The sequence below is a fragment of the Molothrus aeneus genome, chromosome 4 (genome assembly GCF_037042795.1).
Source record: "Molothrus aeneus isolate 106 chromosome 4, BPBGC_Maene_1.0, whole genome shotgun sequence".
Taxonomy (NCBI): domain Eukaryota; kingdom Metazoa; phylum Chordata; class Aves; order Passeriformes; family Icteridae; genus Molothrus; species Molothrus aeneus.
This window is the reverse complement of record NC_089649.1, coordinates 43,615,240-43,642,010: the sequence shown is the minus strand read 5'-3', so window position 1 is coordinate 43,642,010 and position 26,771 is coordinate 43,615,240. Positions and strand designations below refer to the sequence as shown.

Genomic DNA, 26,771 nt, shown 5'->3' with positions numbered 1-26,771 from the left:
TCCTCATTTTCAGTTCTGAGGTGCTCCTTACAGAACTAGGGGATGGGAGGAATTACTCAGTCACTTGAGATTTTGAGGGCAATTCAGATGTCTTTTACTGCAAGAAAAGTCATTTTCACTCAAACTGTTTATAAAGTTTCAGTCAACTACAACTGGATCATGGTTTTTGCTGTATGTAAAATAAGACTTGTCACTTCCAATGGAAGGAATTCAGCCAATGTTTTTAAACATTAAAGAACAGCAAAGCGGACACAATGATCAAAACACCTGAATACTTTTGTTTGTGACTAGCAGTACTATAGCATACGTACTTAAATACAAAATACTTGCCTGAAAAAGAGGATTCATACTCCTTTTTCAGCTCCTCTACTTTTTCTGAGTGCCTGTTTTCAAGTTCCAGCTTAAAGCTTTCATGTGTGGTATTTAAATTGTCCACCTGCAATATGACAACATGATTTTTCTCCCCTTACATGTATCAACTTAACCCTTGTTTAAAGCATTGTTTCAATGGCTTCATGTACTATGTCAAGTATATTTAAAATGGTCTAGCAGGATTCAAAAGTAGAAGCTAAGCCATGTACAAGACTTAATAAATGAGAATGATGCCTTACAGTTTACCACTACCAAAGCAAAACGTGTGCCTCTCTCACAAGCATGGTGTTGCAAAGCAAGGTCAGAGGGCAAGGGTGTTTCTAGAAATCTTAAAACTCAAGCTGACCCAAATATCCCATGGAGCTCTAGAAATAACTTAAGCTGGCAGAACACAACCAAACACCACCACATTTAAACATAAGCCCAAGATCTGTACAGCTTAGTGTGGTAGTATTTTTTATTGCTGCAATGAAGTGGAATTTCACATTAAATAACTGTTATTAGCAAAACCCAGGATTCTCTGAAGGCTCATTTGTAGCAGAAAGCAGTTGCTAGAGAACTTTTCTACTTTAAGTGTTACAAACCTGCTCCTGGAGTTGGGCTTTATACTTTTCAGCTTCCTCAATGCAGATACTTCGGAGTTTCTCACATTCTGCAGTGTAAAACTGTTTAAGCTTCTCCTCCACCTCAGCTAAGTCATCATTATGTTTCTGGTTTAACTTCTGCAAATACCCTTCATAAGCAATTTGCAGTTCATTCCTGTCTCTTTCCAATTTCTCACAAGCTGCAGAAGTGGTTACTGAAGATGTCAAAAGGAAAAAAGAAAAGAAAAAGAAAGGAATTGGATCAAGTTCAATACAAAAGTCACATCTTCATTTACAGGTATTAAAAACAGTGAATACATTACACAGCAACATGGTTATATACAAAGATAAATATGATTTATCCATTAAATGTGTGCCTCCAAGGACACATGAACAGATCTTCACAAAAATATCGAATTCCATGTTTCTTAGGCTGAGAATTAATTGAACCCAGCTAAGCCAGGAGCCCACATAAAAAGCACAAGTGTGACAGATTGACATGACATGGAAGGAGGAATGTCTCATGAGAGACACTGAAGAGCTCCAATATAAAAATTAATTGTATTTGCTACTTTACCTTATTTGATCCCATTCAGTAGAATATTTGTTGGAGTACTTCACTTTTTGACATAGAAACCACTTAGCTAAATTTGAAAGTCCTAATTTCCTGAAAACTGTATGTTTAATGACATCCATACTCAGATATACAGCAAAGAAGCAATTCTAGCTTGACATGGACCTGATACAGATCTGCCAATCTGAAAGATACCCTCATGTGTTTATGCATGAGATATTTAAATATGCAAGACAGAAAATGGTTTTAGGCAAAAATTGCAGAGTATTAAGAAAAGATAAATGCTCTGCAACTCTGTTTACATCTGCATTAACACAGGTCTGCTAAGAAGGCTGCCTAAGTTTGCCTCCCCATATTTGCAGCTGCTTGAAAGGCAAAACAGAAGTCAGCAACTTGCATTTTTGAGTTTGAAATATAGCATGCCCAAGTCCAGCCAGCCAGGCCTGAATGGGAGGAGTCATCCTCCTACTGTTAATGTGACTGCAGTAAATGCCTGATGCAGTTCCAGCTGCACCCAAAGCCTGGAAGCAAGGTGAAACAGCATCTCTAACCCAAGTGTGTGGTCACTTGTGCAAAACCAGTTCTATACAGACTCTATAGTGCTATGGTTTAAAATAAATTAGTCAGATGAGTGGCTGTTTAGGAGAAAAATCAACTAAAATGTTAACTTGATCCTCCAAAGGCAGGAGAAGTCATGCATGCATGCACTTCACAGCAGACTGGCACACTGCCCAAACAGTGTAAATATAAACTCTATGTAAAAGTATGGGAAGAGGCAAGGATTTCTGTACAGGCAGTACAGGAAATTCTCATCACAAGAGTGTTTGAGCCTTAAGATAAATAAATAACAGTATCCTCAGGGACTGATTCCCAAAGTAGTAATGGGTCAGCTGAAGGGAAAGCAGCCTGCCCCAGCAGAGTGCCTCAAGTTACACATGTCTTACTCTTCTTTGCTACAGCTCATTAAAAGCATGTGAGTAACTTGATGGATGATACTCTTTTAAGGGAACTGTGAAGAATCTTGGCCTTGCTACCATCGCTTGGAACCTGCAGTGGAACTAGAAAGTGTTAAGAGAGTGAGCTGTACTGCATGGAAGTCAATCTACATGTGTGTCTACCTGAATTAGGCTTAACAGCAAGCTTAGCTATGCTGGGTCTGTGCAAAAGATGTACTGATCTGGACAGATTTAGGCCAAGCTCTTCATTCTCTGACTGGCAATGATGCAACAGAGGCTCAACTGAAACCTACCACAACATTCTCTGCAACTTGAGCAGATTTCACAGTTTTTGCTACCTTCTGCAGCAGCACCAAAATAAGTTTTTGCTCCTCTATCTTTATTCGTTTCAGAAACTTCTCTTACAACTGCTCCCTTAGGGAAAGGGAAAAAAAATAAATTAGCTTTCACACTACTACCACATTGCAGTGGCACAAAGTTACTGAATATATATATACTCTGCATTGCCACATTTCTGGAGAAGAGGTAACACCATTGTTAGGGGACATTGTATTACAATGCCAAGACCCAGGCAGCAAGCCAAATGGAGGTGTTACACAGCCAACCACGTGCAGATGGAGCTGACCTTCTACAGCAGAGTAAGGGCATAGCTGAGAGGCAGGCGACTTGCATGGCTCAGTTGAGGTAACTGCAGCAAAATGCTTCAAATGATCCACTTCATTTATAACCAACAGAGGAAGAAGCATCAAATTCCTTATTTGTAAGGCCAGAGCTATTCATTTGCCTCCAGTTAGCCAGAGGAATTTGCTGCCTATCATTGCCTTATCTTTAAATGTCAGCACACAGAGCTTCAGATGATGCAAAGCACTTCAGAAAAAAAGCAAATAGCAAACCACGCCTTTGTCAAAGAAAACAGACACATCAGTTCCCCTTCAGGCAGTTCGCAATTCAGATTTATGAGAGGACTAATGTTACAAAGGCAAACAAAAAACTTTTGAAACTTGCACTAGCAGTTCAAAATTGTTACCGTAAAGGAAACTCTGGCCTCCACAAAGCTGGAGGCGGCAACGCTTCCTTGCACATCACAAGCCTGACTTATATCCCTGCCATGCAAACAAGAAGCAGAACTCCTACATAACCAGTGAGCTCCCAGTATCATGGTGGTGCAAGAAACTGACCGTGGTTTTTCTTGACTTCGGGAAAATCACCAACTAAAGAATTGTTAATTTGAAATTATGAGGTGTCCCATAAACCAAAGCTTGTCTAAATACTTGAGATTGAAATGTGTGCAGCAAGTGTTTTGCACTGTCCTATCCCTCTGCAGACTGAATCATGTATTTTATGACTGCTCTGCTTTTTTTTAAGAAATTTGCCTTTTTCATGATTTGTCCCAAATTCCTTAATTTGGCCATTTAGCCAATGGCTAACCAAAGCTGATTGCTGCTCAACTGAAGAGTAATCTCACTGAACTCATGTTAAACTTGGAAGAAAAATTTGTAACTGGAACATGTGCTCTTCCAGTAGCAAACACACAAATCTATTTCAACTTCTCATCCACTTCAGAGATACCTGAAGTGCATACTTCATAGTTTTTGTACACTACTACTGTGTTTCCTTTCCCTTCTTGAAGTGCTTTTCTCCACAATTCCACATCATTAGAACACAAACCTTGAGCAAAAAAAAAAAAAAACCCAACAGGAAACAAATGGTCCAACAGCATTTCAGGGAAAAATCAAGCCAGAGATATGAATAGATGCACAATTTGTTTGTCTGTGAAGTTTGCTCCATTTTACCTGTAACACTAAACAGTTTTAAGGATAGTGTATATGGAATGCTATACTTGGCAGCCAGAAGCAATCCTTTTACTTCTTCATTCATATAGCATAGCCATTAATTCATTTTTTCCCCTCCAAATATTTTGTCTCCACTTGGTTGTCCCAGCCTCTCTTCCCAATCATACAACTGTTTCTCCCTGTATCAGTACAGCATGGAGCAAGATTAATCTGTGGTTTTAAGCTTCTTAACACCTCTAATTATAAATGAAGAGCCTCATTCTTTTCCATTCAACCATGACCTTTAGAAATCATGAAAAGTTTCTGAGATTTGGTAACAGCAAATCTTCAGAGCAGAAATGCTGGTTTTGACATATAAAATTACCTTTTATTTGTAGTAGTTAACATCAGCCACTTGCATCTTGGGTATTTCACTACAAAGCTTTTTAAATGCCAAAATCATAAAACAAATGCTTGCAAGAGCAGCATGGAGAACCAGGCACATGGCAACTCCCTGCACAGTGCAAACAGCAGCACATCCAAACCACAGTAACAGTGGCTGCAGCTGAAGGAGAGGACTACAAAAACTGTCTTTATATCTCCTAGAAAGCTATTTTGTATTTTCACTAAAAGTAGCCAAGAGATAAGACCTTACGAGTGTGCATCTCCTTTCACTTTTTTTTTCTTGTTCTAATTATAAAACCATCATCCAATACAGCCCTTATGGCTAAACTGCTTAGCTTAAACATTTTTCAATTTACATTCCCCTAAAGCTACCATAACCATAGCTCTAAGATAAAATACAATGGATTTTTGAACCCTGAATTAAATGGTTTGCAAACAGTAGTTATCTTCATAAAATTGTCCAAGTCACTCACTGGCCTAGTTATGATTTATGAAAAGGCATTAGACTGTCTGAAATTCTAAACCAGAGTTCACTAGGACAGTAAACTGTCAGCATTTTAATAGATGTGGGGGATGTGAAATGTGAATAATTACCACAAGAAAGGCCCAAGTATTTAGTACTACGTGATATTACACTGCACTAACATTTAATTGCTCAAACCTTGTATTTCACACTGCAAGCTGTATGTTCACTTGACCAGTAAATCTGCTATAGACAGGCTCATTTCCTTCTCTATACAATATATATTTTTATATATTTTGGCAGATTGTCAATATTTATGTATAGAGAAGGAAATTTATGGTATTGGCAGATTGTCAATATGGAAAATTCTTCTTCCCAAAAATGCTTTCAAGTTTATGACCAGGTTTCTCTTCTTTCTCTTTCTGGTGTTACTTCCATAATGAGACTAATTATACAGGACATTAAACCACATTGCATATTTTTGTTCTTGGGCAAGTTAGACAAGGCAGGTAGCCAAAAAAGCCTGCTTTAAGCAACATTTAAGCAGGTATGATTGAATAAATAATGTGAAGCATTCAATTCTCTGCTGGGAAGTAAATTCACATCCCATGTGCTGCAAACACTGCAAGTGACAGAATGTTCAAGAAGGCAAAGAGGCAAGTCTGTGAAGTGTGGCAAGTCAGGCTCTGTCTCAAATAAGTGAAAGAAGCATCTACCTATTATTAAATATTGTTACAGATCACCTTAACCTGAAAACTGAATCACATTCACTGTAAAACACAACGGTCTCTTCTATCTGAACTTCCAAAGCATCTTGAAGATAATTTAGTAATAAAAAAGAACATGAAGGTATTCTGAAGGAAATACAGTTTAGCACTTGCCATGCAGCAGCTGGAGGTGAGAGAGAGGGGTTTGGCATTTGGCTGTCTGTCCAGGTACACACAGGCCTCTGCAGGCCATGGAGAAAGGCTCGCGAATGGAAATGTTCAAAGGGCCAAGGTTGGCGCCGGCTGAGTCAACTTTGCACCTGCTACTTTGTGGCAGGACTCAGCTGGATCACATCCAGCATGACTGCAAGGAGGCTCTGAAACAATGTGGAGTGCAATTGATTTAGAGGAACAGTTTCAATACCTCTCAAGAAATATGCAGCCCTTGCAATTTCTACTCAGATAATTAAACAAGTAATTAGCAGTTTACGTACTAGCTTGCATCTTAAGAGAAACAGTTGATAAGCAGGACATCCTTAGCTGCTCCAGGCTCCCAGAACTAGGGTGCTTTCATTTAAGCCAATATCAGTAAAACAGTAGCTGGAGATTTTAAGGAAGTCCAAGTTCAGAACCCAACTGTTAATGAATTTTAACTCCCTTTGAAAAAGCCCATCCCCAAACACCTATCACTGCTAATCCTTGCACATGTTTCCAGCTACTGAGAGCAGAAAGCATTGTCTGGTAACCATCACCTGGCTGGCACAGTCACATGCTGGGACAGGAATGCCTATTTAAACCATTTAACAAAAAGGGATTTTGGTAGAAATGGTCATACACAATAACCCAGCAAAACAGACCATCTGACAGCAAGTCAATTCGGTCTTGCAAGGTAAATCAAGGAGCTTGGGAACGTGCACAGTTAAACTTCAAAGTAAGAAACTGAGAAGTCTAAACTGCACAAGCTTCAGGATACCCTCAAACTCAGCAGCATTCAGGGAACAGGCTCCACTGGGCTGTGCACACCTGGTTTCTCTTCTCAGACTGCCTGTCCCCAAACTGCAAACCAACAGTCATTAAAAACATGGCAACTGGGACTTCACAAAACATTACATGGCCAAACTAAGACTCAAACTGCACTTATCTTTCCCAGCAAATGTATGCTTAGATTGTACTGTGAATGAAAATCCCCAGTACTTACGTCAAAACAGTCTATGGAAATCTTAAGTTCAGCTGAATCCATTTAACAGTGTCAATAGAAAGCTGATTAGCAGGTATGTATTTAAGCAGATTATTTTCAGCTAAAGCTACTGTTTTAAGAATGCCTTTCTCACACCTTGTCAACAAATTATTAATTTAACTTCAAAAAAAGCCCCAAACCAAGTTCTTTTTAAAGGTAGATAGAATTGAAGACCTGGATAGTTTTTCATTGCTATAATTAAATCCACTCCCTTTACATGCTGAGGAGAGCAGTACAGACAGGCTAGACATGTGACATGGTTAAGACAAAGGAACTGCATGAAGATAAATAAATGCTTCATGAAACCGTGGTCTGGAAACCTTACAAAGGAAGTGAGCCCCAGGCCGCCATTCAGACACTCCTGCAGAACTGACCCAGGAAGATCAGCTCTGTGAAGGGAACAGCTGATGATGGCATCCAGCAGCACATCAGCCAGCATCCCTGTCTGAGAGCTCTGGGCACTCGGGTGTCACAGATCCATCAGGCACAGCTGCATTTGAAGACTTTTCTAGTTATCAACCTACTGAATGGCACATGCTTGCAATGGGAGTCTCATTTATGAGCTCATCAGGCTGCTGATCAAAGCAGGAAGATAACAAGTTTATGGAAAGCTCATTTAAGCATGAGGCATCCTTACAAAGAGCTAAGCATTCAAAAAAAACCTGAACTCCACCAAAACCCTCAAATGTGGTAATGGCAAAAGTGTTGGCCAGCTTTTGGTCTACCCATGTAAGCAGAATTTTCCCCTTCTAGGTAAGTGATAAACATAGTACCTAGGTTGATTAAGGAAAAATAATATTGAAGATGCAAGCCTAGAGAAGGAGACTTTTTTGCTCTGATAGCAATCCTCCTGAAGTAGTTTTCTTGAGGTAAACAAATGGGGTTGCTCAGAGAATCACATTAAGTACATAAATAAAAAGAAATCTGGTTTATAAAGTTTATAACACAACTTTTTAGTGATGCAAGAAGGCCTTTTCCACATTAAAACTCTAGTCCTGTTGTCACTTTAGGGTAATAGAAACATCAGTTGCAGCTGATGGGGGACACAACCCTGCACCCTGCTACTCCTTCCCTTTTCTCTGCTCCAGTCCCAGTATTCCTTCAGTCACATACTGAAGTCAGGGCAGGCAGCTTTGCAAAACAGCACTACCAGGCAATAGTTTTGGCTGGCTTAGGTCCCCAGGCAGCTCACTGCATCGGTGGGGGCATGGCTGTCCCTGCAGCAATGCTCCCACAAGGAGGACAGGGGGATGCAAAGGCAGGGGAAGGCCAGGCTCTTTCAAAACCTGCCCCTACTGAGAGCTGCCTGGAACATCTGCTAAGTTAAAATACATTACATGGAGCTACCTCTAAATGCAGCTAAATCAAACTTCAAAGTTGGCAAAACCAGCCCCTGCACATAATAGCTCAATTTCATGTTATAGCCATCCACTAGGATGAGTTCAAAGATTTAATCTCATCAGCCTGAAAGCATTTCCTTCTTTTAATTTTACACTCATTCACCTACAGGTCACTAAGGCAAAAATGCAGATTTTGCACAGTATGTTTTACAGGTTTATGAATTTTTTGCCAGCAAATCTGTAGAAGACAGCATACAAATGAGTTAGGGATCAAAGAGAAGTATATATGCTGTCAGCCATCCTCCCATTTTTTAGAAGTGAGTGCTGTGGTCATCAGACACGTTTTGTAAGGAGGCCCTGCAAGGCGCAGTGAGATCAGTGCCAGGAATTCAGTGAACCTGGGGTCACGCTGTCAGGGCTGCGCAGCACTGAAAGCATCTGAGCGGAATTCAGTCAGGGAATTAAATGACTGCCATTACAGTATCAGGGCATCTGCCTTCTGCAGATCTGCTTTGCTGCATTTCTGTTTCATGATGAATGCAAAAATAAATTCTTACCTAGCTCTCCTCGAAGATTAAGTAGCTCTTGAGATAACGCTTTCCGCTGCTTCAGTGCTTCCTCCCTCTGCAGAGAAAAGAACAAAAAAATCCAAACGTTTGGTTACTAGTGGTCTGAGCAGGGCACCTTCCAGTTATTAACTTCCATGTGTTCTGTAGGAAAAACAAGAGCAAGAAGCCAAGATATGACTCATTTATGATAACAGTTCAGCTGTCACAATATACACAGATGTTCTTCTGTTGTTAAGGAAGTTATACTTTAAAACAAAGAACAGCTTTTTCCAGGACATCTCTGCAATTAAAATCCTACTTTGCAGCAATTAATTATATATTTTATGGTGGGTGTAGCAACATAAGCCTCCAGAACAAATCAGTGGTAGATGTCAAGGGCACAGAAGTATAGTGTATATGTGAAAGAGGCATGCATTAAATATTTATCTTAAGCTTACTCAAACAGAAAACCATCAACTTTGCTAAATGCTTAGTCTTTCATGAAGAAAAGGCACAACCCTGTTCAAAGTTGAATACAACCCACCCTGCCGCTCAGAGCTCCTAATGTTAAGATAGATGGTGTTTCCTACAGCGAGACCATCACAAGGCACGTGTGAACAGACCGTACCAAGGCAGAAACACCATCTACCTCCCTGCTTTCCCCAGGAGCCGTGCCCCGGCCAGGAGGCCAGGCCGCTGTGCCGCGGACCCGCAGCCCGGGGAGCGGCGCAGGCACGGCCGGGCAGAGCGGCTCCGTGGCCCGGCGGTCACCGCCTCACGCCACGCGCGGAGGTGACAAGATCCACGCGTCCGCCTGGCAGGGCGCTCCACCGCTCCCGGCCGGCTCCCTGTGAAACAAGCACTCATTACCCTTGCTGCAGCGCACTGAGAATAGAGGCACAGCTTGCTGCTAGAGCAGCCCATCTTCCAGCGCCGGCAGCCCCCCGCTCGGCCCCCCGGCCCCTCATCGGCGACGCGCGGGCGGCGGCGGCACCACCGAGCCGGGCAGGTCCGGCCAGGGCCGGGCGGCAAGGCTGGACCTTGCCTCCGCAGGTTATCGTGCGTCCGCGCCCAGCGCTCCGACAGCGGCAGATACTGCAGCTCCTGCAATTGGCACAAGCAGCCAGCGATTGCTTAAAGCCACAGCCCTTCTTTTATGCAAGGCGAGCCCAGACATTAGATCGATCGATCTCCACTTGCTCCGACGGCAGCCGGGATCACCGAGGGAACGCTGCCCTTCTCTGCAGATAACCGAGCTTATTTTTAGCTGTTTCGAGCTTGCTGTACGCTGCTTTCCCACTTAATTTGTTGATGCAAAAATAAACCATAGGAGGCCTAAACTGAATGGGAGAGCCACAGATACAGCAGCTTTGCTGCTGTCAATGCCCCCGGCTTATGTTCAATAGCCCCAGTGCACGCAAATAGCTTCAAACTTTGCATGCTTTTCCTTTAGCGAGGATACATGAGGGAAAGAAAAAAAAAATCCTCGCACTTGTCCACAACTGAGCACAGCAGATGAATTTGCAGACTGGTCAAGCCACACCTACAGCTGGTTCTCCCAAGGGAAAACCTCACCTTTACAGCAAACTCCCCCTTTGCCCTTGGTCACTCTCACTACAGCCTGACCACAGGCTTGCATCTTAAGAACACCCCATCCTGGAGGTAGGAAATACTCACTGCATGCCTGCAGAACAAATAAAGCAGTAAAATTCTTAAGAAAATTCTTAAGAAAAACTAGAAAGAAAAAGCACCCAAAACCTAGTCGTGTATTAAGGTCTGACACAAGACTAATCAAAATGAGTCATTTTTATGCTATGCGCTCATTTGCAAGTTTTAGGAAATTATTATGCAGCTGCTAAGGCTGTTTGAAGAAACTGCCAGCCCTTTACTAGAAATATTTGTATTTTTGACGTTGTATGAGAAATATTCCCCTTTAATCACTCAATTTAACAGCCTTAACAATTCTTTGGACACTTTACATTTTGGTAGGGCTATTAAGCAGCTTTATATTAAGCACTTAGAGGCTTTTTACAGTGTCAGTGGGCTAAGATTGACAACCACGCCTCACCTCCACAGTAAATTCTCAAGAGAGCAGAGAGCTCAGTTATTGAAGGGACTTGCCCTGCTCTTCCCTGCTTCTCTGCTCAGAAGGGAGAGATGAGTCATCTCACTCCAGTTCAACACTATGGACACAGCATCTGATGATGAAAATGGGAATGCTACAGTGAGTTATTTGAGCTGCATCCTTGCACACTGGGACACAACCTGCTTTTTTCCAGCCTTTGTCAGTAGAAGATCTCAAATTTTCCCTAGTGGCTGTACCATGATGCAGACCCTTTTTGTTTAGTGTTTCCAAATGGGCGTCTTCGTGGTCTACACATTTTGTATTTGCTTTCAGTTAAAGAAATTTGATGCAACAAGGGCATGTACAACCAGCATATACTAAGGGCTAATGAGAGGCTAAGACTAAAAATCCAAAACAAAATCAAATAACACTGCCTGTGTAATCTTCATGGTTCTTGCTGCTCCTAAGCCCTGTTGCTCTCTTTACTGGTGTTGCTTAACCTGTTGCCTTAGTTCAGCTTGCCCATTCATAGTTTAACAAATCAAAGTAATCCAGATGGACTTGTATCATCACCTCCTGCTCACAAATACCTTCAGAAAAAACCTGCCAGCCTAAAATAAGAAGACCAAGCTGCTCATATGGATAACCAGCCACCTAAAGTAGTCAGACTGACTAGCAGTTTATTTAGTATACTTTTATCTAAGTTCTGAGAGAACTGGAGCTGCAGGCATGGGGGTTTCCCCAAGAAAACTTTGAAGTTTCCAAAATCTGAAATCTAAATGCAGAAAAATACCAAAAATACTTGAATAATCCAGTAAGGGCCTATCTTCAATATTTAATTTAAAGACAGGTATGCATATGCTTTGGGCTGGAATATCCAGCAACCTTCTAGTTTATGCTGAACAAGATTCTAGTTGAAAAATCAGTACCAGAAATTGGGAGAGCAGAACCAAGCTGGAACATACAGGATCAAGCAATTTTGGCATTGTTACCCACATAAATCCAGCAATAAGGATCATCCTCATTTAGTTGTCAGAGACTCATGAAGCATCTTCATACCCTTTACAATTTCTTCTGGTACAATTTATGAATTTATGTAAAGATCAGGTAGATTATTTGGTACCTATTTTTTTCTTTTTCACAAAGAACCTATTGTAGGTTGCACTTAAACCAAAATATCCCCCTGCCATGAACATGGAAGCTTCAGGAAAGAACAAGAACAGAGTTTAGGGATAAAAGATTTGCCACAGGCAATATTAGAGCAGTGCACCTCTGCCATTGAATGCTACAAAAAAGTTCTCAGCATAACGAGGGAGACCTGGACACTTCTTGTTCTGAGGAAAATGAGACCGTTAAAAAATCCTTCACATTTTGAAAATTTGACAAGTTCAGGTCAACATATGGCCCACAGCAAAGACACTTGAAAAGGTGAGGCCCAAGGTAGAAGGTTAAAGAACACCACAGCTTCAACATGGCAAAACCTACCAAGTCAGGAATGGAATAAATTATGAAGTTTGTCATCCATGTTTGTTTTGTTGGCAGTTATGCAGCCCAATTACAGGCTTAAGAGTATTTTTCCTGGTAACTAGCTGTTTTTGCTACAGCTTGAGATTCAAACAGACCAGCCTAGGGTCATTTTAGATACAAACAAGGGTGAGGACATATCACTGTTTGAACAGTTTCCATTGCTATGCTTTGAAAGCAGGAAGCTCTACAAAAGTCCACATTCCAGAATGAGCAAGAGGGTTATTTGTACCAAGCACACAAACAAACAGCCTTCCTGCCTACATACCTATACCAAATCTTCACATAAGACAGACCCAATTTACCTCCAAGACATCAGGTTCTGAGCAGCTCTCAAGCTAGAATAGGTGGGCATTCCTCGAGTATGCCACAGCAACTTTGCAGACCCCAAATATAAGAGCATGAAGTTTTACAGCAAACTGGCAACTTTCTATTTCCTTGAGAGGATGTGCAACCAGACAGACTAACCATTCCAGGTTTCCCAGCACACTCCTGCTCCTGGCCAGGTGGGGTGATGCTGGTGTGGGAGCCCCATGCTCTGCCTGCAAATCAAGGCTTTGAGAGCCACAGATAGGCTGTGCCTGGTCAAAAAGTCCTAATCACTTTTTGTAAGTTTTTAATCCATGATAAGAGCTGCAAGTCCTTCAACAGTTACTCAATATAAAAAAGCAAATCACAACAGAAAACAGGTTTTGAGTATGTGTGTCCAAATAAGCTAACATTGCCCAATCTGGTAGTAATTATCCAAATATCACAGTTCACATTTTAAACAAGGCACATTCCTTTGGGAAACAAAATATGTACTCTTTTGGAGCTGTATTAAAGAAAGAAAAATTCACAAGAACCAATAATGAAAAGTTCCCATTTACATACCAAAATACAGTAATTGTTGCTTTTTAAATTTCAAGCAGCTATATCACACTGATATCTATGTGATAAGGCACCTGCTACAGTTGCCTAGTCTACCCCCAGTAACAGATTCAGAAGAAGCATTATAGATCACTGCAACCAAAAACTGCTAAGCACTGGTACATTGTGAAGAAAGAGACACAACTCACTTTGAGGCCATGAAATACCCCAGGGAATCAGGCTGTGTTGTGGCAATTTTCCCATGACACAAATGGAGCAGCCATCCTGGAATGTTCATCTCAGTGCTGGGATGCAAGGTGGTCCCTGCCCAGGGAAGGTGGAGAAGGGCTCTGACAATGCCAGTGCCAATCCCTCTGCAGTGTGCAGACAGGACAGGCAGATCCAGGTCTCAGGCAAAGCCCAGCAACTGAACCTCTCACTGGTGTAACTGGCAGGTGGGAACACCTCTGACTGGCAAGGCTGTAATCAGCCTTCTAGTTTCCATCAGCAATACAGTTCATAAACAACTAATTTCAGGACTCAGAACTTAAAGGAGTAGAAAATTAAGTGTTAAATATAAAAGCATCACAATGCTCTTTTCAAAAAGCATTTTATTATAACAGACTAAATAAAATTTGTTCAGAGTGCATAAAGCAAATTCATCAATGCAAAGAATGGAAGCACTTAAATGTGTTTTACTATCATACACAGGGCCAAATTAATTCTATTCTTGGAAAGAAGAGTCTGGTTTTTGTAAGACATTTACTGTCAAACCAAACCACAAGCACTTACTCCTAAAATTAAACTTAGAAATGCTGAGGATTTAAAAAACTTAATAAATTAGTAAATTTCCAAGCACTTCTGTAACGTGTATGGTTACAGCCTACTGGAGATATGCTGCGGTTGTATGGAAAAAACCATCATAATTTAAATATTTTTTAATACTGGTACAGTCTCAGTTGTCAACAGGATGTCTTTCTCATCCAAGGAGATTTTCCTCTTGGGTACGAAGCATTAGAAATTTATGTCTACTCGATCCTTGTGCAGCTCCAGTAATAAAAACATGATCACCATCACTGGCTGTAGTGTAGAAATTGAGTCACATCTTTGCATAAACTCCAGTCACTCATGTGTCATCAGCTACAGCCTGGAGGTAATTAGGAAGGGACAACAAAAGGACCATTCGTATCCGCTTTGCAGTATGACACTTGACTCGAGGATTTTGGTCCTTATACCACAGTATTTCTACCTGTCCCTGTTCCTTCTTCCCTAGCAAAATCCAGTCCTCTAAGTAAGACTTCTCATTAGATACTAGCAATTTTTGAAATTGATTTCTTATAAACTCACCTACTCCCTACCTCACTTAACACCCCCTTGCAGTGTTAGTTCCTCTGCATCACTCAATGCAAAAGCAAGCTAAAGACATGAGCCAAGGAAGCAGTACAACAAACAGTCTCTGCTCCAGCAGCAGACTATTACTGTGATAAAATAAAAATGTCATTAACCCTCTCAAATCAATAAATATACAGTGAAATGAATACTTCTCATTTACTCTTGGCCTCATTTGTGTTAGCCATTGTCTTCTTACCACATGAAATATGCCATCAGTTTTCACCTTGACATACTTCAAGCAGAATTAAGACTCAGAATACAGCATTTACATGATTAGCTGATAGAGATTTACTGCAATTTCTAATATTTTACTTCTTTTATCTACTAGGTACATCTATGGAGAATCAGAGGTTTTTTCCCTGATGTTTAGTGTATGAAACACTATAGCAGAAAACACTAAAGCAGAGAACCAGCCAAGCAGGATTCCTATGAGTCACTATGTATTTAACACATTTACTTGCAGGTTCTTTATGCTTTTGCAAGCTTTACACAGGATCTTAGGCTCGCAGGGACCTTTGTTTTCCAATTTAGAAGTCATGCCTACCTTCATGCAACAGCCCTGCAAAGATAGGGAATAATATGGGCTACTTAATTTTATTTCTCTATAACAGCCTGTTTGCTACTTTACAGTTTCTGAATGCTAACATTAGTTCTTGTTTCTCACACAGAATGACTCCTTCCTTCCCTGTAGAAACTCCAATCTCATAAAAACTAAGTTTACCTCATCTAAGTGATCACTTATTTCTCACTATTTTGTTAAAGCTTTTTGTCTCAGTCCAATTCATCTGAATGACACAGTAGCCACCAGATACCTTATAATTTTGACAAGTTATACTGTCACTATTTTTCTCGTATCTATAAAACCATTATTACCATTATAAAATTATTCAAAATGTTGTAATAAAAGCCTATGCTTGAGCATAATATGCACTATTAATTTCATTTTTAAGACTGTTTAGAATTTCACCTGAAAAGGTAGTACAAATCAAGAAGGAAACAAGATAGAAATATGTTGCCTTCTTTCTTCTACAACTGCTCCCTTAAATTTTGCAATAGATACCTCTATTTTGCTCCTGTCATTAATTCTTCAGCTTCTTGAAAAAAAAAATACAAGAAATAACAAGGTAGCCATGAAAATCAGAATCTTTGTGGAAAGCAGCACTGGTTGCCTGAAACATCAAGTTTGTTTCAGTCAAGGAGTAGCTATAGGACAGGAGTAGCTAGGAGTAGCTATAGGACAAGACTCCCAATTCTCTTCAGCTGTAACCCATTCTGAACACCCAGGTGTACCATTTAAATTGCTTAACTGACGCATCTTCTAAAAGATTATTTCCATCAGAGCCTAGTTTCAGAGTAATTAATGGATTAAAATGTTTTTCTGGATGTTAGAGCTCACAAATTTTCAATCTGTTGCCAAAACATTCTTGTTCATTCATACCATGTTTTATAGAGACATTGAGAATCACCTGAAACTTCCTTGCTTTCCAAGTGCTTCTCATCAGACACAGGCTTCCAGAGCCTAGGTCTTCTCTACAGGGGGAAACTACTGTGCTACTACTCAAATCCTCTCTGTTATAAAACAGAAAATATTTGCATTCCTCAAAATCAGGATATTACATTTTGACTTCTAACTGATTTTTCTTTTTTTTAAAGTAACCACAAAATTTATCTCAATTACATATCCTTATTCTCTCTCGTACAAAGTTATGTCCATATTTTGGGAAGCCAGATACACCTGGTATGAAAATTCTAAAAAAACCTGGCCAAGTTTGATGTTAAGTTCTAGAAAATCAAAACTAAAAGTTTTCCTCAGAGACAGCTGCTCTAAACAACAGGACATATAGGTCAAAAGATATGACTGTTCCAAAACTCTTGGGGTCTAGTGATGCAATGTGTACTTCTGCCCCTTAACCTAGATATGCACTTCTCATTTGATAAATATAAACATTTTCTGCTGAACTTCCACAAAAGCCAAGACAAACATTTCTGATAGATGTGCTCATGTATTCCGAAATGAAAAAAAAAACCAAAACATTTTAAACTGCTAAGTTCCCAAGGAAACAAGCATCTTGACTCTTACAGTCATGCACATGTCAGGAAATGCCAGTTACTACAGCTCTTATACTAATGGTTAATTTCTATTTCCACCTAGAAATGCTGAAGCCTGCTCAGTCACACCATTTCTAGCATATTCCTCATGTTGTTTCCTGTGTCACATCCACAATTAGTGTTACCCACTGTCAAGGCTCTATACCCTCTCAAATGGCCTTTTCCTCTACTAAGGAAACTTATTAGAGATGGCACCACAACATTCCCAAGTCAAGTCTGACCAGTAAATAGCAGCATTCCCATGACCATACCAAGAAAAGCACAACAGTAAAACTGAGCTTTTTTTCATCTCTATAGTACCCTGTTTCACAGATTCAAATTTGAAGCCCATGTCCATATCAGAATCTGTAGAGAATTACTGAGATGCTTAATTTGGATTAATTTATTAAACTAGAAAAATAAAAATGGATATTCATAACTAAATATTTTACCATCTATTTTTTTTTAAACAGCTTATGTAGTAGTTCTGAATGTAGCAATTGATGCACTAAAATTAGATGAAATATCTATCAATTCAGACTTTGAACAGTTACAAAGCCATTCTAATTACACATTACCCTTTCCTCTGACAGCCAAATCTGCCTTAGACAGACAAATGTGAAACTAGATTTAAAACCAAGCTGGTATCACACTGCTAAAACAATCACCCTCCACTCCCAAAGATGTAAGAGTTTATACTCAGCAGTGAGCTGGAGGTTAGAACAGCCCAGGTGCAGGGCTCACACAGCCTCGGGGGGCAGCCCTGAGGCAGGGGAAGGGGCTGAACACCTCTCAGGAGGCAGGAAGCAGAGGTTCAGGCACAAGCTGCCATAGCCCCAGCCTCATCAGCTGGTGATGTACTGGGGGTTTTTTGCTTCCCAAGGGAGCAGCTGGCTCCTAGCCACAGCTGCAGACCTCTCAGGCACACATTCCCACCCCACCCCAGCACTGGCAGTTCTTCACTTCCACTCCTTCCCAGTGTGAACCATTGCATGGGGACATACCCAAAACACTTTCAACATGGACAGACCTGTAAAACTAGACCCAGAGTAAGTTTTTTACTGGCTTTCCAAAGAAGCCCAAGCATACACAAGGGCTAGGGAAGAGAGGAGAGAGCTGCAAGAGTGGCATCCCCAACCTGACTTATCACAGACATGCTAACCACGTTTTTAAAGCATCTGTGAACATATCTCTTACTGAAGGGACAATAAATTCAAAATTAATACTAGTGGAAGTTAAAAGATCAACTCAAATGCAGTAGTGCAAATTTCAGAACTCAGTGCAGTTGAAAGTTAATGGAAAACTGCTTTCCTTGGCACTTCATGCACTTATTGTAAATGGCCGATTTCACCATTTCCTCTGTACTGCCACTTTTCTGTCACTTAAGAAACAGGAAAGCAGTCATGAAATAACAGGAATTACCAGGGGATCAGGGGAAGCACAGCACTCTAGAAAGCCTCAACTTGCTTTTGTGATCAGTGTGCAGTTTAACATGTGCTCCTATCACTGCCAGCACACACATAGCTGTCCAACAATGGAAAAACTCTGTGTTCTCATCAGCCCCACTGCTCATTGCCATCAAATATTCTGGATGCCAAGAGGTTTTCCATCTAGCATTAATCCAGTGCAACAATAGCTCCTGTGAGGTAGAAATCAGACTTTTAGGATTTTTTAACTCAGAAGAGTCTTAGTAAAGGTAGCTAAGCATAGACACCCTCCCTAAAGAAACACCAACAGATCAAGTGGGAAGGTTTTATCAGAAGCAGCTGTTACTACTGACAGCTCCAAGGTAACTCTTGCAACAAACAGGTTTGAGCTCAGGGTTTTTTGAGAGATTCCTGCTCAGCTAGAAACATAGAGCAGCATTGCTCAATCCCATTTAACCCTCTGACAGCAGCCTCTCAACCTCACTCCAATGGGCTAGCTGCAGTTTTGGCAGAAGCCATTGCCAGCAAGTCCTGATTTTGTTCTCAGCTATATTCCACTTCAAATGAGCTCATAAGAAATAACTTTAATCTTTTGTGCAGAAATATATCAGGAACTCTTGGGGAAAAAAAGAAAAAAAAACACATGACAGTAAAACCAAACAAATCTAACAGCAAATCATATCCCAGTCACCTCAGCTTTGGGGATAAAGCAGGAGAGGCTGCAGCAGATTTTGCCAAGAGGCTCAGGCTGGGCTGCCCAGCCTTGAAGTGACCCAAGTGCTCACTGCAGTACTTTACTCCATTTGGCCAGGCAGCCTGTCCTTCACCCCATCTCACCCTCACACTGGCTCTGGCAATCCATGTCAGCACCTGGCAAAGAAATGCTCCTTGGCTGGTTTAGCTTTCTGGTAGTGGTGGGCTGAACTGGCTTTCTGCAGGGACAGAGCAGCACTAGAGGAGTCCAGAGCAGGCCCTCCCCTCCCTCTGGTTCCAGCAAGCTGTTTCTTAGGCTGCATCATGTCACTTCACACTTGCTCCAGTGGGAAGAATGGAAGCACAGTTCTTAGTGTAATCAGCTAAGTATGTTTTTTATTTTTTTTTAAAAAAGACAGAAGCTGAGGCTACTTTCAGTTGGCTATGCAGTAGTTAACCTATGAAAACCTACCTCATGAGTTAACGCCTAACTTAAGTTTTTCCCTGAGTTTATCCAGAGTTTGAAAACTACATCAAAGAATTCCCCAAGTGATACGTCAGACAAATAATCAGATGGGCAGCTAAGACTCTTAGCTATACCAGACTCCACCCCTCACCATAAAGGAAAAAACTCAAACAAGCAAACAAAATTAAAACTACTCTTCACAGTGTTCCCTTGAACAGTGAAATCCTTCAGGATGTCTGCCACAGCTAACTAACAAGTAGTGCTTAAGTATTCCTTACAGCACCATGGCAGAAGAGTCCTTCTCATCCCTGTGGTACTTCCACAAGATTGGGGCAATGAGTATTTGTCTTACCCCAGGAAAGGAGAGAGCAATCTCAAAATCAATAACTGGTATGAAAATACATCAGTGTGTCATATCTAGCTCAATTTCATGTGCTCAAACTTAACTGTCCAAGATTACTAATTTTATATCATTTGACAGAGATATTTTTTCTTTCCATCTGCAAAAGACTAACAAAGAGGAATAAGGAAAAGAATCACTAGTTTCTTCTATGCAGTTCTCTCTTCTCTCCTTCAAAATCACTTTTTCCTTAAACCCCTGAATATTCTTTAAAAAAACCCACACATTTAGGCTAGAGGAACCTGTAAAATAGCCTAGAAAAAGCAAATTAGTATGATGACCTTCTTCTTACTAAACATGACATTTATAAAGTATTTGAGAGTTTTAAAATGTTGCAATAAAAAAATGGAGAGAAGAACCTAGGCCAAGACATTTAATTGTAAGAGTTACTGAAAAAATCATTGTGCTTCTTCTACTGTAATTAGAAGACGGTGCAGAAGTTTAGCAGGGAGAATTTCACTTAAAATTTCACAATATCATATTGGATGACAGGCATCCAAAAATCCTGCATCAAATTGCTTTGAATATCTCAAGCTAGTTCCTTAGGCAGAGAAAGGTGTTTCAACCAAGAGTTTAAAAAAACCCAACCAAACCAATCCCAGAAAACTGGCTAAGAGCCACTGCTCTTAGAGTTGAAGCAGACTAGGAGATAAATGCAGTATTTTTAGACTAAATGAAAGCAAGCAGATATTATCCCATGAGAACGTTACATTTTTGCCCCAATACTAAGACAATTTAGTGCTTTTTTGTAAACAGACTCTAAAATCACCACGTAGCAGAAGAGCTGAAATGAAATTGATACCAATCTTAGAACATTAGTTATAAATGCAAGAATAATGGCTATTAAAGCCTGCATCAGCTGTGCAGTATAAACACATAACTGTTATAATTTTCTTGACTTCACATTTTCCTTTTCTCAACAGTTTTCAAAGCAGACCAACAGTTCCTAGTGTAGTATCAAACTATTAAGTCATTACATATTTCAAACAGATTAGAAGAAGTAAGATTAAGCCACATCTGATTCATTCCACTCTATAATTCCAGATGCATTTCTGTATTTTTATTGGTAATTTTAAAAACTCCATCAACAATGCAGGATTCAATAAATAAAACTGTAACAACTCAGGCTCTATTCTGAGTAGCTGAAAAACATATCCACCCCTTAAATACTCTTCCATACAATGTCAGATAACAAAGCAAGGCTATGTAGATTATCTGTTGAAACTAGTCTTTCCTACAAGGGCAGAACTTGAAGGACATACTTGGAACGCTACTCAGCCCTGAAGGACTCTCTGACTACAAACATTTAAAAACTCTTTTAAAGAGCACGTGAAGCATGCAGAGGCCACAAAGCCCAGTGTCATGGGTTTGATTCTTTTTCTAGCTAACTAATGCTAGAAGTATAACCTCCACAGGGAAACAGAAACCATTGGAATGGAAACAAAATTTATTATCAGTATATTAGTATTTTCTGAAGCCCTTGCTGAGAAGAGTTCAAACAATTAAAGCCAAAATTGATGAGCCATGAGTTTTTACCTCAGACTGCAGGTGCTGGATGACAACTGTTAATGCTTCAAACTTTTGGTTACTGGACGTCAGGAATTTTTTCAGCTGCAGGATGATTCCACTTTGGGTCTCACATTTTGTTTTGTACTGTGTCAACTCGGCTGCTTTAGTGCTAGGTGAACGTGCATCTGTGGAAGCCTGAGTCCGTATGCATGAGCTCTTGGCACTCCGCTGCTTCCCCTTGTCAACTAAGAAAACAACAACAAATCAATATGCATTTCATGCTGAAATCTCATCACAATGTAAAGGACAGGTGCAAAAGAAAGTAGTTATAAATTCCTACAAACACTTGCTGAAATACTAACTAGGAGAAAGGGTCATTTCAGTAGCATTGCAGAGCAGGTACTACCAATTTGTTAATTCCTAACACCATAACCTTGGATGCCATGGTCTGTACTTCATCCTCACCTTCGTGTGATCTGCGGCATACGTTTCAGCATACTCTTCACACTGGGCTTTGAAAAAATACTTTTATAAAATGCAAGATATCTGTCCTCCTATCTATTCTGTAACTTATTTCTAACATAAGAGTTGTCCTCTTTTGTGTGCCCCATGGAATGCAATCTAAAGTAACACTGAATACAAAACCATTTTCGCTACATTTTCTTTGTTATTTTTCTTCCTTTTAAAATTTTAGTTATAAAAACTCCCCTCTCTGCAGCTGAGGCTTGATCTTTATTAACTAGAGGTCTTGCAGCATTTCTTAGTGCTAGCAATTTTCAGTCACAAGGATAAGACTTTAAGAAAGCTCTAAAATGTAATATATTTCAATATATATTCACAGTCCTGAAATTACATTATTAATTTAATAGTCTTAGTTTTGTGGCAATCTCAATGCTTTCACAGTACACATTCATCTCATGTCAGAGGAAACCAGATTACATAAATCAGCACTTGACTCATAAACACTGTATTTTCAGGTTTCTCTGCTGCCTTCAGACTGGAAAGGGAGTACAGTACTGCTGTCTTCCCCCTTGATCACAACGGGAATGAGCAAACAATTTTGCAATAAAAGGCTGATGCAATAGACAAATATCTCTTGGCAATTTAGTGAAGACATCTAAGCAGATTACTTTGTACAGTTTCAACTTAACAAGATTTCTTCACGATAGAGTGAAAAAACCTGAGAGGTGAGATCTGGATAAAAGAAAGATAGGAACATGTGGAAAAAAAACAGGGGACAAACTAAGCAACAAGAGTCAATCTGTTCTGAATCCCAAGCACCTGGTTTGAAGGTTGTCAAATGACCCTAGAATCATCCCAGCAGTGTAAGGTTCAATCTCACAACTGGATAAAGTATTATGAACAAAAGCTTTAATTCTCAGTTAATGTTAGTCTGACTGACATATCGGCATTGTATCAATACCTCAGTCTTCCACAGCCTGCATTTGTTTTTAAATTCTTTGAAAATAGTTTTGCTGTTCAAAATACTAACATCCTCTATGCCTTCCTTACTGAGCCTGGTATAAAGTGCCTCCTGAGCCTATTAATTTTCCAGATAAATCTGCTCTGGACAAGAATTTCTGCTAGTTAGAGAATTGTCATCATATCGTGCTTTATAATGTTCAAATGCCCTTGTACTCTTGGAGATCTCCGTACACTTCTGCTCAGAGATGCAGACTGTTAAAGACTGTTAAAATTAGAAACATACCATTGTGCAGCTTAATATTAGAGCTATTAAAAGGTGTATCAACCCAAATCAAAATACAAATGTGTAGGACAAAAGCATCAAGGCTGGCTGCCAGTTCTAGCTATTTTTACCACTATTTAACTAACATTACTTCTTCTCTCACTGTGTAACAACATCTTTTAAGTAGACACTTTTACACAAATGCCAGTTCACATCTGAGAGCAACCGTGCCAAATTTCCAGCAATCTTATGGACAATACTGTGTGAAGGAAACTACTGGTTACCTTCTGAAGCTCCTTCAAAAATCACAACAAATAATAATCGAGAAGGGGGGGTGGGGGGAAGAGCAGGGACTAGAGAATAAACATGGAGAGTCAGTTCTTCCCTTCCCTACTGCCTTACATACTCCTACTCTCTCATATATTCCACCTCCCTTCCTGAATGCTCCACTTATGACAAATAGAGAACAAGAGCATTCTTCTTGATGTAGGAGTATTGGGTAAATTCACTGATACAGATGCTAGTGTCATAATTTAATTAAATATTTGAAATTAGTTTTACAACCACCACACTGACAGAGCTGTGTTAAACCTGAACAATTGCAGACAGTTTTTACGCTGGGGAAAAATTACATCACACAGTTAATTATCTAATGAAAAAGTTTCATTTAAATACAGTGATACAACAGCTAACCACAAATGACAAAAGGCTCCAAATACTCATTATTTCTGTAGTTCAGCCAGCCCTTATCATTTTGTCAGTTTCATGCCACTGCTTTTATCCTGCTGCCCAGACCACCAAGTATTTTCCAAGAAGCTCATTCAAGCATCCAACCAAGCCAGCGCTTGATACTACACTAAAAAAAGCTGAACAAAAAACATGCATGAAGTGAAACTCAGTGACATTCCTGTTGGCAATTTTATCATAGACATGTGCTATACACAGCCACTTCAAATGCTGAAAAGCATGAGCCCTCTGTAGCATGAACTGCCTCTACAGATTAACACCACTGACACTACGATGTTTATTTATGGCCTACGTACCTCTGGGCAATGACAGATCGTTTCCAGATTTGTATAGAAGGCATGCTGTGGTGTCAAAGCAAAAGCCATGCTTTCATTAAGACAAAAGCATCATGAGTCTGATTACTGGTACCACCACATCAATGACAGAGACTAATTTAAAGATGGTATTGATTAACAGCCCAAGCCCTTCTCACTTGGGCCAGTTCACCTGCCACCTCTATACAGTCAGACTTGTAATACAGAACAATTTCCACCTTTAAATCAGGTTCTGGACTCCTCTCCAGCAGGCCTTTCCCAATGGAAAGCTTGGTAAGTTGGAAAGCTTGGTAGTTGGAAGACAGAAAATCAGATTTTCAAGTACTACATGTAGTACAGTAACTGGACAGAATCACCATCCTAAGTCCTATCCTTCACACCAGTGAAGAAAAAAAATAGCAGTGATTTTGCAAAGACTAAGCCTTTTGATGATTAAATCATTCACAGAAGATTTGATTTGGATCTTGGACAAGGTCCACAAATCCTCTCCCTCTCCCCAGAGCCATTATATGGATGGCACAGCAGTCTCCAGTTCACTGGGGAGAACATTAGACCCACTCCAAGCTTCTCTGTGAAGCAAACTGTTTCTCATGCATAGCTTCTCTAGTTAATAGCTGTTCAGAGGCAAGAAATACACAACTGTCAGTACATAGGGTGTGTTCCATAAAGTTACATTTAGGTGCTGGGGTTCTGCCCAGTGCTTGACACAGTATTTGTCTGGCTGGCTGCCTCTGAGCTTGCATTGTGCTACTGGTTTCCTGAGCCTCCCTATCTTGTGCATTGTTGCTGGATTACCAGAAAAATCTCTAACAACTTTCTTTGGATTCAGAACCAAATCAAAGCCTTCCTTTGCATATCATGTACTAGGAAGGTATGTGTAGTAGTATCTACACTAACTACAAATTACTTTAGACAAGAGATTCAATTTCTAAAAACAAATTTCTTAAAAGCATTCGAAATAGACTAAACAAGTTTCTTGACAAGCACAAATTGAAACAACCTCACTTCTCTCCCCACACCGACAGTCACAATTGTCTTACCCCCAAGCACAGTCTTTTCACATTCATCATCCAAACTGTTAGCTTCTACAGGTCTTTCAAAACCCACGTGCGTCGGGTGTAAGCATTTTTCAAAGAAAAATTCTTGCTCAACATTTTCTGTCATGGGAAGATGCAGGCTGGTAAAAACTTTCTGCCTCTCCTCCATTTTCTGGAAAGCCTTGTCTACACATGTTAAATTAGTGCTCACTTCTTTGATCAGTAGCACCAGATCAGCCTGAGTATTTAATCGAGCTTCCATTTCTTCTCTTACTCTCTGGATTTCCTCAAGCACAGTTCTTATATCCAAGTGACTGGACTTCATTTCTGCTTTGAGATCTTCTTTCACCTGTTGCTGGCTCCTCTGCAATGCTAACACCGTTCTGATTTCCTTCTGAGATGTTTCCACATCATGCTTTAGTGCCTTCTGCCCAGCCTGCATTGCCTCCTGGCTAGCTTTCACTTCTGCCAACAGAGCAGCGATGCACTCCATCCCGATCCCACGGGAGTTTCAGGACCTCTTCCAGTGTCACAGCTTCCACACGGTCAGGGACATCTGTGAGCCAGTATCAGATTTCCCCTGATGGCAAGCCAGCAAGCACACAGCCCTTGGGATGGTATCCTACCACAATTTACAGCACCCTGCAGTGAAGGCACTCGGTAAAAGTCTCGTACAAGGTGAGCCAAAGGCACTATGTGAAAGACTTCAACAGGCAGGGCTGTAGTCAGAGCTCCTTCTCAGGACTCAGCCAGAGCACTAATCAGTTTAATTGGCAGATTATGCCACACCTGAATTTTTTAAAATCTTTTGCTGACATCACTCTATGTGGGACGTCACCTCAAAAGCCACTCCCAACAGTCACTAGATCTGTGCATCAATCAAAATATGCCTGGGCATCAGTAACCAGGTTTGTTGCAACGCAGCCAAACACTCTGCGAGAACACACTGGCCCCTTCCTGTATGACACAAAGGCTCAAAGGAAGCCTGAATTGCCTGCAGGAGCTGAAAGCCAAACAGTTCAACAGTGTGTAGTTATTTCAATTGTATATTCAACAAGGTGATTATGCACCTGTCCTGCTAATGTGAGGTTCAGGTGTACATCTGAATGTTTGATAATGCCCCACTCACACTGAGTGCTCTCCTTATTCACACAGCAAGCAACACCCTTCTGGCAATCTCTGGAAGAACACAGTTCCTGAGGAAACCCTCTAATCCACAAACAATAAAGGCTTATCGCAGCAATATGGGGAAAATTACTAATGAGATATTTTTGCCATGTTAAGGAGGCCAAGCCTTTTAGCTCCCATGTCTGAGTGTTAACTTTTCTCTGGAAAAGCTAAGGCTTCTTATTTCTAAGCACAAAACTCTTAAAAGGTCTAGGCTCCATGTGAAAACAGGTAGATTAATGGCACTGGGCTGTTGGCTGTTGTGTTATACAGCAGTTTAATTACACAGTCACTGCATTCAATTTGAAAAGAATTACCAACACCATGTAGATCTTCGTCTACAGAAGGTGTCAGTCTCTGCTTTCAAAGAGGTGAGCACATACTCAGCATGGCACCAGCAGAACAAGAACTCAGACCACACAACCTGGAACTCAGGAGAACTACACCA

General features: G+C 40.5%; 1 protein-coding gene across 6 annotated transcripts in view; it reads right to left on the bottom strand.

Moving 5' to 3' along the window:
• Positions 1–26,771, bottom strand: part of MTUS1 (microtubule associated scaffold protein 1) — an 88,251-nt gene that overhangs the window by 11,296 nt on the left and 50,184 nt on the right. For 5 of the 6 annotated variants that reach the window (XM_066548380.1, XM_066548379.1, XM_066548378.1 and 2 more), the window contains 4 exons: positions 21,399–21,616; positions 8,968–9,034; positions 957–1,171; positions 331–436 (listed from right to left, as the gene is read on the bottom strand). In XM_066548380.1, coding sequence (XP_066404477.1) covers positions 331–436; positions 957–1,171; positions 8,968–9,034; positions 21,399–21,616 — 606 coding nt within the window. Of the gene's footprint in view, positions 1–330; positions 437–956; positions 1,172–8,967; positions 9,035–9,828; positions 9,914–21,398; positions 21,617–26,771 lie in introns of those variants that run through there. The other variant, XM_066548384.1, reaches the window with a different exon arrangement.